This window comes from Capra hircus, chromosome 28 (genome assembly GCF_001704415.2).
Source record: "Capra hircus breed San Clemente chromosome 28, ASM170441v1, whole genome shotgun sequence".
Taxonomy (NCBI): domain Eukaryota; kingdom Metazoa; phylum Chordata; class Mammalia; order Artiodactyla; family Bovidae; genus Capra; species Capra hircus.
Window position 1 is genome coordinate 6348894 of NC_030835.1, and position 12863 is coordinate 6361756.

The 12863-nt window shown below is 38.4% G+C and overlaps 1 protein-coding gene across 11 annotated transcripts in view; it reads right to left on the bottom strand.

The window, feature by feature from the left end:
* The window catches only part of CCSER2 (coiled-coil serine rich protein 2), a 162523-nt gene that overhangs the window by 72703 nt on the left and 76957 nt on the right, over window positions 1-12863 (bottom strand). For 10 of the 11 annotated variants that reach the window (XM_018042346.1, XM_018042347.1, XM_018042343.1 and 7 more), the window contains one exon: window positions 971-1166. The exons of the other annotated variant lie outside the window; for it this stretch is intronic. In XM_018042346.1, coding sequence (XP_017897835.1) covers window positions 971-1166 — 196 coding nt within the window. The remainder of the gene's footprint in view (window positions 1-970; window positions 1167-12863) is intronic. 11 annotated transcript variants of the gene reach the window in all.

Genomic DNA, 12863 nt, shown 5'->3' on the forward strand with positions numbered 1-12863 from the left:
AAGTAGCTGAAATGTGTTAAATATGTATTTGGAGTTAGTACTAGCTTTACCCTGTTTTGTGTCTGGGTGTATCTCTTCGTTACAGTTCAGAGAAGGCGATGGCATCCCACTCCAGTACTCTTGCCTGGCAAATCCCATGGACAGAGGAGCCTGATAGGAGTCAGACACGACTGAGCGTCTTCACTTTCACTTTTCACTTTCATACATTGGAGAAGGAAATGGCAACCCACTCCAGTGTTCTTGCCTGGAGAATCCCAGGGACGAGGGAACCTGGTGGGCTGCCGTCTATCTATGGGGTCGCACAGCAGTTACAGTTAAACTAAGGTGTAAACTCTGTGTCTGTGTTAACTGTTAACTGTCTGTGTTAACTGTTCAAACCAAGAAAATACTACTGAATTAGAAGCCAGCTTCTACTATCAGCTCACCACGTGGACGAGCGCATCACTGCTCTGAGTCCCTGTTTTCTCCAAAAAAAATGAGAAGACTGGGGAAGTTTAAACTCGAAGGTTTCAAACCAAAGTGGGATTATGTAACTATGATTATATAAAATGCTGTTTCTTATTTCTCACTGAGCTGAAATTATAGTAGCAGTATAGTGCTGAAGTATAGTGGCACTGATGACTGAACACCTACTATGTTTCAGGTATTAAATCACTCAATTTGTAACCATGAACTCTAGCTCTCTTAACAACCTTACAACATAGGTACTATGAAAATGAGGAAACAGAAGCAGAGAGCTCACCAAATATTATATAGCTCATAAATGTTGGTGACTTTACAGAGACCATCATGCAAAACCCCAAGTCTTTTTCTCCCCTCAGAAGAGTTTCTGTTCGGTACTATTTATGACCATTATTTCTCCACAAATCTAAATAGTCATTAGAAACTCAACTTTACTTTAAAAAAATAGTAAAGTCAATCCATTTGCAATTCAAAATATCAGAGCTGAAAATGTTCCCTATATACTAACCTGATGCAGCAGCCGTTTCAGCTTGAGTAACTGAGTTTTTACAGCAGTGCAATCCTGAACCATATGCCGAAGGGTCATCTCATCCAGTATCACCGTATTTTCTGGTACATCTATAAACATCTTCTGAGCCTGGAAAAAGGGGGTCCCTCCATAGCTTTCAAAATGACCCAAAGGAGATTCTCTATAGGGAGAGCCTCTGGAAGGGCAGGGGAAGAAGTTGGAGGGAAAAGATATACAATATAATTTCAGAAAGAAATAAAGATTATGATATTATTACAGTGATTATTACAAATCATTTATTATCACAAAGCCTTTTGACTTTTACTCATCTCAGATAGTGAATTTGCTTTCACTGAAAATTTCAATCAATTCTAGCTGTCATTAACACAGTTATCCTCTGCACTCCCTCCTTCTGTGTATTTTACACATTGGTTATGTAAAGCTTATTCTTTAGGAACTAGAGTAGAAACAAAACTTCCAGGGAAAGGTCTTGCCTGGAAAAAATTGTACTTATTTTACTTTTCTGCACTGATTGATCTTTAGCTTTTAATTTTAGTTACTCTCTTAAACTTCACATCTGTTTTTAGCTGTTACCCTCATTAATTCCCAGTTTAGATATACCCCTGGACTCCTATTTCTGGGAAGTTCCAGCAGATAGTTAAGACAAATATAGTGTTATTCTTCTTTTGTTTTTACATTGCTGATAAACCACCTTTTCCAGTAAAGATTAAACAAGGTTTTACCAAAGTCTTAAACACAGCACATATTTCCTAATCTTAAACTACCTTAAAAAAAATCTTTTTTTTAATTTTGTTTTTTAAATTTTAAAGTTTCCTTTGTTCCATACAATAACATACATGTTGAATAAGAGGAAATAAAAACTAAGGGTAATGTGTTTCATGGACATGAAAAACAGAATGTTTTAACCAGCAGTCATAGCTATAGCAATCTAAAAATTACTGTATTCACATTACACATAATCCCTGTTAGTTTTTAATATAAGAACTTGTGATATATGTAAAATTTCAATATTTAAAATAATACACTAAAAAAGTATTCTCTCCAATACAACATCTACATTAATATATCAGGATTAAACTTAAATTCATGGATGCATTAAATTTCGAAAGTAGAAATACATTTTCTAATAAATTTTCTAGGTTTTAACAAATATTCCCAAATCTCTAAATTCTCAAATATTCAATATGAGCTTGGTTTTCATAAGGTAATTATTCTTCTCTGAAGCTACTTCTCATACTTGATTTCAGGCCTGATTTTTCTTTCAACCCAAGAAAGAGATTTTTAAGAACATTTAAATGCTGATCCACAGATAAGACCCTAATTTGTTCACATTTAACTATTTTATCTTTGTTGATTCAAAATATAGTTGAATTATTAAATTTTAAATAATGATAATTATTACTATGACTTTACCATCTGTAACTGAATAGACAAGATATATACAGAGTAATGAAAAATTTTTCAAGTAGTAAGACAAAAAGAATCACCTGGCAAATGAGTAGTAGAGACAAGAGTTATGTTCTTGGAGAAAAAGCTGACATAATTTGGGAAATTTTTTTGAATAGGAAAGAACTTGGGATGAATTATAAAGTACGACGTTTGAGTTGGGCAGGAATGAAAGGTGAAAGCTTTCTAGAAAAAGAAAATAAAAAGAAATGGCACAAAAGTGCGTGTTTTTCAGGGACAAGAAGACTCTCACATATGGCTCAGGGGACCACAAACAGCCTGAATCCAATTCATTCTTCTACTTCATCCCTCCATATACTTGCCTCCCTCAGACCGACTTTTTAATCCATAGCCAATTTACCAGAGACTGCCAATGCATGAATCAGGAATGGAATAATGGCCTATATTAGATTTAGGCATAAATATGAACCACATGCAAGGAAGTGATGAATTAAAAACATTTCGAAGGAAGGGTCAAAAGGTCTTGATCACTAACTGATTATGGGGACAAAGAACTGGCACCTAGAGAAGCCAAAATAGTGTAAAAGACACAGCGCCAGCCTAGAACTTAAGCTTTTAGGTTGGCTGATAGTAACTAGCTATTGAAAATACTCAATATTCTTTGGGCCATAGAGTCTCTCAGTGCTGTCCAGAGCCTACCAAATAAAGTTCATATGCCTTAAGTTGCATTTCTAATACCTCCACCATGAGACCCAAAACTAAACTTATATCTCATCCAAGTCTTAATGACCTTCAACTAGATACAACTGTTTTATGATACATAACTTATTTTATAGCATAAATGAAAGAAACCTGCATACATGTCACCTCTGATTATAAGCCCTTTAAAAACAAGGATTTATTCATTTTTACATTATCCAATTAATGCAGATTATCTGAGTTCAAATCTCAGCTCTGTCACTCACTAGCTATATAACACAAAGGGCAAGTTGCTTTATCTATGCTTCATTTTCCTGACTTATAAAATGAGAATAAGAATATCTTACTAGGTTGGTAAAAGGATTAAATGAGGCAATAATATATGCTAAAGTGTTTGGAATGGTGCTTGGTATGTAATAATTGTTAGGTAAAAACCAATTACTGATGTATTACTATTACTATTACTATCAATAATTTCTAACTTCTTTATATTGAAAATTTTTTCTAACACAAATGTCAAAAGAACACTATAATGCCATATACCCTTCTCCTAAATTACCCAACTGATAAATGTTGACACAATGCTCTATTAATATGGGTGTAAACTGTTACTAAACCATATGACAGTAAGGTGGAAATAACATAACATCTCAATGAGGGCCATGTGAAGGTTGCTGGGGAATAAAATGAGTATAATTGAGAAGGTACAAAGACAGAAGAAGACAAAACTGAGACAGAAAGCAAATATATGAGAGGCTGTTTTCAGAAAATAAAAAGAGACTTTAAAACAGAAGGGAAAAACAAGATAATGAAGACTTTGAGATTTCACCTTCTGAGAAGATGATGCAGTTCACAAAGGAAAATCTGCATCTTTGAAAAAGACTGAGAGGTAAAAAACATGAGACAAAGAGGACTGGACAAAACACCTTATGTTAGCTGGACAGTCATAAATTTGTACTTCTGTACAGATTTTAACAATCACTGACTTCTAAAGAGAAATTAGGTCATGAAAGCAGCAGAAGACTTCAAGCTGCTTTGGAGAAAAGACTGGAAGGTGAGCAGTGTGTTTGCAAAGGCAGAACCTATGTGGTCAATCACAGGCCAAACAGGCTGGTGGATATGAAGAACTGAACCAACACAGGTATGGATGAAGGTAAAAATCACCTCAGTGGTTAAGAAGCATAAGAATGAAATGCTCACTATCATCAGTATCATTTAACATTGTTCTGTAAGTACAGCCAAGAAAGTCAACAACAACAACAAAAAAAGGATCAGAATAACTACAAAAAGGAATCTGTAAGAAATAAGCTTTTTCAAAACCAATTTAAATTTAAACCATATACAGGAGCAGCACCTGATATTCAATCCACACATCAAATAATCACTTGGCTGCATAACCACTTATCGCAATTTCGAAGTAATCTCCCCAAATTATATGGCTCTATCCATACATTTACATTCTTCTCCACTTCTATCAGAGCTTCTTTATGACTAAGATATGTGATTTCTGCGTGAAACTGAAGATTTGTAATTCACAGGTTAGAATGGTGAGTGGAGATACTCTGTGTGTGTGAGAGAGAGAGAAAGAGAGGGATTTGGGGATTTTTCTTTCTCATTTATCTCCTAATCTCAATCACAGTTTGACTTCACAAAACCTTTAGCTTTTTTCTCACTATTAATAGAAATGGTATATTAAAAGTTGAACACATATATTTTTAACATCATGGTTATCTATTCTTTAATGCTAGATTCAACATAATCTCAATTAAAATCCAAACAAGATAGTCTGTGGATATTAACAGTGATTCTCATGTTTATATGAACAGGCAAAAGACCCAGAATAACCAACACAATACTGAAGAAGAAGAAAGTCAGAATACTGATACTATCTTACAGACTTTCTGTATCAACTGACAGTAATCAAGACTGTGATAGAGACAAAAAGATTAATGGAACAGAATAGAAGGTCCAAAAATTCACCCATAAAGTCAACTGATCCTTGGTAAGCAACAGAGTTCCAGAAAAAATCTACTTCTGTTTTATTGACTATACTAAAGCCTTTGACTGTGTGGATCACAATGAACTGTGGAAAGTTCTTCAAGAGATGGGAATACCAGACCACCTGACCTGCCTCCTGAGATATCTGTTATGTTGGTCAAGAAGCAACAGTTAGAACTGGACATGGAACAACAGACTGGCTCCAAACTGGGAAAGGAGTACGTCAAGGCTGTATACTGTCATCCTGCTTATTTAACTTAATGCAGAGTACATCATGAGAAATGCTGGGCTGGACGAAGCACAAGCTGGAATCAAATTGCCGGGAGAAATATCAATAACCTCAGATACGTAGATGACACCACCCTTGTGGCAGAAAGCAAAGAACTAAAGAGCCTCTTGATGAAAGTAAAAGAGGAGAGTGAAAAAGTTGGCTTAAAGCTCAACATTCAAAAAACTAAGATCATGGCATCGGGTCCCATCACTTCATGGCAAATAGATGGGAAAACAATGGAAACTGAGAGACTTTATTCTGGGGGGGGGCTCCAAAATCACTGCAGATGGTGACTGTAGCCATGAAATCAAAAGATGTTTGCTCCTTGGAAGAAAAGCTATGACCAACCTAAACAGTATATTAAAAAGCAGAGACATTATGTTGCTGACAAAGGTTCATCTAGTCAAAGTTATGGTTTTTCCAGTAGTCATGTATGAATGTGAGTTGGACTATAAAGAAAGCTGAGCACTGAAGAATTGATACTTTTGAACTGTGGTGTTGGAGAATACGCTTGAGAGTCCCTTGGGCTGCAAGGAGATCAAACCAGTTAATCCTAAAGGAAATCAGTCCTGAATAATCATTGGAAGGACTGACGCTGAAGCTGAAACTCCAATATTTTGGCCACCTGATGCGAAGAACTGACTCACTGGAAAAGACCCTGATGCTGGGAAAGGCTGAAGGCAGGAGAAGAAGGGGACAACAGAGGATGAGATGGTTGGATGGTATCACTGACATGATGGACATGGGTTTGAGCAGGCTCCAGGAGTTGGTGATGGACAAGGAAGCCTGGTGTGCTGCAGTCCATAGGGTCACAAAGAGTCGGACATGACTGAGCAACTGAACTGAACTGACTGATCCCTACTAAAGGAGCAATGGCAATTCAAAGGAAAGAGGACAGTCTTGTCAACAAATAGTAGTGAAATAATTAGACATTTATACACACACACACAAAAAAAAACCACCTTGCACACCTTTCACAAAAATTAACTGAACACTGACTGGTCAAAGATCTAAATATAAAATGCAAAACTACAAAGTAACAGTGAAAATTTAGGTGACTTTGGCAATATGTTTTTGGATATGACACAAAAAGCACAACCCATGAAAGAAAAGACTGACAAGTTGTCCTGCATAAAATTAAAAATATATACCCTGTGAAAAATATCTTTATGAAAATGAAAATGCAAAACACAGACTGGAGAAAATATTTGTAATAAATGTATCTGACAAAGGATTGGTATCTAAAATATATAAAGAACTCAGAAAGTTCAACAAGAAAACAGATAGCCAGTTTTAAGAATGAGCAAAAGCTCTAAACAGACATCGCACTAAGATAAAACACAGATATAACCAATAAGTCTATGAAAAAATGCCCAAAATCATACCATTAGAGAACTGCAAATTAAAACAACAATGAAATGCCACTGAACACCTATCAGAACGGTCAAGATCCACACCAGCAAATGCTGACAAGGGTATGCAGCAACAGGAGCTCCTCCTCATGGCTGGAAGAGAAGTGAATGCACAGCCATGGCATCTCTTACCAAACTAAACACGCATGCGTGTGTGCGCTCATGCTAAGTCGCTGCACTTGAGTCCGACTCTGTGGGACCCCATGGACTGCAGCCTGCCAGGCTCCTCTGTCCGTGGGACTCTCCAGGCCAGAATACTGGAGTGGACTGCCATGCCCTCCCCTCCAGGGGACCTTGTGGACCCAGGGATTGAACCCTGGTCTCTTCTATCTCCTGCATTGTCTGGCGGGTTCTTTACCACGAGCACCATCTGGGAAGCCCAAATCAAATATATTCTTACAATATAATGCCACTATCATGCTTCTTAATATTTACCAAAATGAGTTGAATAATTACCCACATAATGTTTAGAGCAGCTTTATTCATAATTACCAAATTCAGAAGCAATCAAGTCATCCTTCAGTAGGTAAACGGATAAACAAATTGCAGTTCATCCAGACGTGCATGAGCGAGTGTGCTAAGTCACTTCAGTTGTGTCCAGCTCTTTGCAACCCTATAGACCGCAGCCTGCCAGGCTCCTCTATCCATGGGATTCCCCAGGCAAGAATACTGGAGTGGGTTGTCTTGCCCTGCTCCAGGGAATTTTCACAACCCAGGGATCAAACCCACATCTCTTGTCTACCTTCACTGGTAGGTGGGTTCTTCAGTTCATCCATACAATGGACTCTTTCTTAGTGATAAAGAGAAACGACTGTTCCTAAGTGAGATAAAGCCACCGAAAGACATGGAGCAACCTCCAATACATACTGCTAAAAGAAGCTGATCTGAAAAGGCTACATTCTGTTTCCAACTGTATGGCATTCTGTTTAAAAGGCAAAGCTATGGAGACAGTAAAAAGATCACTGTTTCACTGTTTGTCAAGAATGTTTCCAGGGGGCAGGGGTTCAGAGGTGAAGAAAAGGATGAATACATGGAGGATGTGGGGTTTCAGGGACAGTGAAACTATCCCGTGTGATACAGTAACAGTAGATACACACTACTATGCATGCGTCAGTCCACAGAATGTACACACAATCTACTGGTTCAAAGCGTTGTGAGTCCTAATGTAAACTATACATTTTAGTTAATAATAATGTGTCAATATTAACTCACTAATTGAAACAAGTATTTCCCATTAATATAAGATGTTAATAATAGAGAACTGTGTATAAGAGTTAAGGGAATACATGCGAATTCTGTACCTTCTGCCTAAAATTTCTGTAAACCTACAATTGCTCTAAAAAATAAAGGCCATTAATTTTTTCTGAACAGTCATGACAAAAGGAAAAGAAGGAAGGACTTAGAGAACGGCAGAATCAAAGATCTCCAAAAACCCACTCCCACACAAAAACTCTAAGAGTGTGTGTGTGTTAGTCTCTCAGTCGTGTACCACTCTTCACGAGTCCATGGACTGTAGCCCTCCAGGCTCCTCTGTCCATGGAATTCTCCAGGCAAGAATACTGGAGGGAGTCGACATGCCCTTCTCCAGGGGATCTTCCCAACCCAGGGATCGAACACAGGTCTCCCACATTGTGGGCAGATTCTTTACCGTTTGAGCTATCCAGAACACTGGCAAATTTGGCAAAATCAACTTTTCAGAACTCTAGAAACAACCAACGGAGAAGGCAATGGCACCTACTCCAGTACTCTTGCCTGGAAAATCCCATGGACGGAGGAGCCTGGTGGGCTGCAGTCCATGGGGTCGCTAAGTCGGACATGACTGAGCAACTTCACTTTCACCTTTCACTTTCATGCATTGGAGAAGGAAATGGCAACCCACTCCAGTGTTCTTGCCTGGAGAATCCCAGGGACGGGGGAGCCTGGTGGGCTGCCGTCTATGGGGTCGCACAGAGTTGGACACAACTGAAGTGACTTAGCAGCAGTAGCAGCAGCAGAAACAACCAAATCAACTCTGGAATTAACAACTAAAAAGCACTTACTGAAGAAAACCAACTGACTTTCATGAGACCAAACTCTGTGACATTTAATTTATTCTATTTCCTTGTTTATCTTCCTAGCTCTGTGGTAGCTTGAAAAACAATAGCTTTACAAGTGCAGTAGCTGTGACAGTCAGCAATCTCTTAAGGGTGAGATGGGAGGTAAACTGGGATTAGAACTCTCCAAGCAGCACGTTTCCAGAGAAGTGTTACTATTTGACCTAAATGGCACCTCCCTAAAAAAGGTCCATTCTCAGCAGTTGTTTTATTTGACCTGATTCAGAGCTCCCTCAATGGGAACAGCCTTAACTCTAATATGTTTTAAAAGAGAAAAGAGAAGAAAATTAGTGACAATGGTTTGAAAATCTCAGCTGCCTGAGATGGCAATACCAGTTGGGACAAAGAAGAAAGTGAAAATTTTTAAAGGAAAACCTGAGGAATCACATGTCCACAGGAAGCTTTGGAAAGCCCTAACATATTCCTAGGCACAGAGAAGGCCATACACGTGTGGAAGTCAAGGAAATACCTAAGAAAGTCTTAATCCCTCATCTTTGGCTGATGTTGAGCCTCTGAGCAAACAGGAAATGAAGGCTAAGGCAGTACTGCAAACTGCTTATCATGTTGTTGACGGTATCCCTGAATACACACACACACACACACACACAGCCCCTTGGAAAAGGCTGGAAACTTATTGGTGCAAGGCATTTAAGGAAACTGCTTTCTAGTCATTAGTTCCCAAATATGATAAACTAAAAGAGAGACACATCATATTCAAACCAACAAAAGCCAAATAAAAAGTAAGAATCCTGAACACAACAAGAAAAACAGTTCTTTTATTGTGTTAGAAGACATGCTCAGCAAGATTAACGCTGATTTTTCAACAGAAAGCATAGGAGTTATAAAAGAAAGGCTTTCCTGTTAACCAAGAATCCTACATGCAGCAAAACTATCCTTTAAAATTAAAGACAAACTAAAATATCCCCAGATAACAACCTAATTTGTTGCCATTAAACCTTCCCTACAAGATATACTTAAGGTGGAGACTTTAATGTTTCCTCCTCATTAACAGATAAAACAACTAAGAAGGTCACCAAAGAAAGAGAAGATGTGAACAACACTACAAACTAAGAAAGCCTAACAGACATCCACAGATCATCTAAGAGAGTAAATCAGCAATCAGAACACTCACTGCAAAAAAAGTCCCAGGCCCAAATAACTTCGACAGCTAATGCTACAAAATAGTAAATCAAGAGTTAACAAAACTGCTTCACAAACTCTTCCAAAAATAGAAATGAGAGAAACACTTCCCAATTCAATCTGTGTGATAATATCAAAACACACACACACAAAAAATCTCAAGAAAACTACAAATATTTGTTATGAATGATATAGAAAATCCTTACTTAGGAAGCTGAATCAAGCAACATCTAAAAGGATATCATGACCAAGTGGGATTTATTTGAGAAATGTTAAGTTAGTACATCTGAAAAATCAATCAAAGGCATACATCACATTAACAGCATGAAAGGAAAAATAATTATATCAATAGACAAAGCAGTAGCATTTGACAAAATCGAATACCCTTTCATGATTAAAAAAACACTCAACAAAATATGAACAGATGGGAACTTCCTCAATCTGATAAGGACCATCTATGAAAACCCACAGTGAACATCATATTTAACAGTAAAAGATTAAATGCTTTGATCCTACGATCAGAAATAAGACACAGATGACTGCTCTTATCACTCAACTTGTACTAGAGGTTCCAGCCACAGCAATCATGTGGGGCTGGGGGAGGGAGTATCCAGACTGGAAAGAAAAAGGTAAAACTATCTGTATTCTCAGATGACAGATTTTACATATTAATGTAAGAGGAACTAGGGAGCCAGAAGTTCAAATGAATCACGTACAGGAACACTGGAGGCTACATTTAGAGGTGTAGCAAAACTTACAGTGCAGAGGGAAGTGAGCCTGGGGCCAAGACTTTTGTAAACTAGGGAATGGGACCACTAAGGAGAAGCTGATAAAGACAAATGCCCTAAGTGTCAAAGGAAAGAGGTTTAGAACACTTCATTCAGAAGTGAAGATGAGGAATGGAGACAAAGCCTCACCCCTAAACAGAACAGTTCTAGAGTGACTAGAAAATAAGAATCCTTCATCTAAGAAGGCTACTGAGGAATCAGTACACTCGGGAAAAAGTTACAATCAGGAAAATGTAGGGGGAGAGGTCAAGGATGTGGGTTTAGTAAGATGTAAGAGAATTTCACTTGGCTAGTAAAGCTGCAGGGAAAACAGGAGGTCTGGAGAGAAAAAAAGGAATAACAGGTTAGGTCAGGTGAAAAGAGAGAGCAGTACTGACAAAAATACAGAGGAAGTAGATGAGTGGTTCTGAACCACCAGTCCCCTGAGTTACAGATATGACATAATCCTATAATTAATTATGACAACGATGAGAATTAGAGGACAGACAAGAAAGAGAACCAGCAACATTTAAGAAGTCAAAGAATGGGAAGAGGAACTTTTACACATGTTATATATTAAAAGGCCCTGGGGTCAGCACATCCAAATCTTTTAAAATCAAGGTATAGAAAGAAAATAATAGTTCTAAGGTTTGCTGGAGTAAGGCTTAACTTGGATGAGGTTTTTCTACCATCCACCCCATAACTGGCTCTAAGAAATCTAAGAGTCCTAAACCTCTCACAGCTACCCAAAAGCCTGAGGGGATCAATCAGCTGCTTAACTTATAACTAGTTGCAAGAAACCAGTGTGTGTCAATTCATTTGTTGGGAAATTCTGCCCTGAGTCAAATCAGCAACCATCAACAGTATTATGGATTTCTCTCTCCTCATTCAGACTCACGAGTGCGGATGACCCACAAATCACTAGGACCTCAGAGTATACTGCTTACAAGGGATCTTTTGTCATGTGTTTTGGGAAATGGCTACATATTTTTCTTTACCAGTTTTTGCAACATCACAGAATTATTATATATTAAAGGCACTGGAGTCTACTATTAAAAAAATCATTTAACTTGGCCTTCCTATAGTCATCTGATCAAAGGTTCTCTTTTCTACACCTATTGACCTCCAGGAATACAGTTTTTGAAAAATGTTTAACTTTTCTGACAGATAAATAATCAGTCACAGCTTGATCATTCCCAAGGACAGAGATTGCTATCTCCAGGTAATTCATTCCATTTTGGACATTCTTATTAACAGTCTCACAGAGTTGAAACTTGTCACCCTTTATCTTAAAATGCATGGATAGTTTTTTCTATCTATAGTTAGAGATCACATTTATTCACTCCTCCAAATGACCTAGCAATTCAGCTATGAACCTAAGAGTAGCTCTCTGAAAATGCCACAGTGTTCCATACATGGCTTTGTACACACTATTTTTTCCATCTGAATACTCATCCTTATATAGAAACTGCATGCGTGCATGTAAATTGCTTCAGTTGTGTCTGACTCTTAGCAATCCTATGGACTGCAGCCTGCCAGGCTCCTATGTCCAAGGGATTCTCCAGGCAAGAATACTGGAGTGGGTTTGCCATGCCCTCCTCCAGGGGATCTTCCCAACCCAGGGATCAAAGCCATGGTCTCATGTCTCCTGCATTGGCAGGCAGGTTTACCACTAGCACCACCTGCTGCTGCTGCTAAGTCGCTTCAGTCGTGTCCAATTCAGTGCGACCCCATAGACAGCAGCCCACCAGGCTCCCCCATCCCTGGGATTCTCCAGGCAAGAGCACTGGAGTGGGTTGCCATTTCCTTCTCCAATGCATGAAAGTGAAAAGTGAAAGTGAAGTCGCTCAGTTGTGTCCAACTCTTAGCAACCCCATGGACTGCAGCCTACCAGGCTCCTCCATCCATGGGATTTTCCAGGCAAGAATACTGGAGTGGGGTGTCATTGCCTTCTCTGAGCACCACCTTGAAATCCTCTGCAATTGCTACAGTCAAGTTATCAGTTCAACAGTAACTTTCTTGATACACCACTATCCTAAGCAAAAAATTGCATGCTCCTAGAGTCCTGTATACATCACTTCAAGG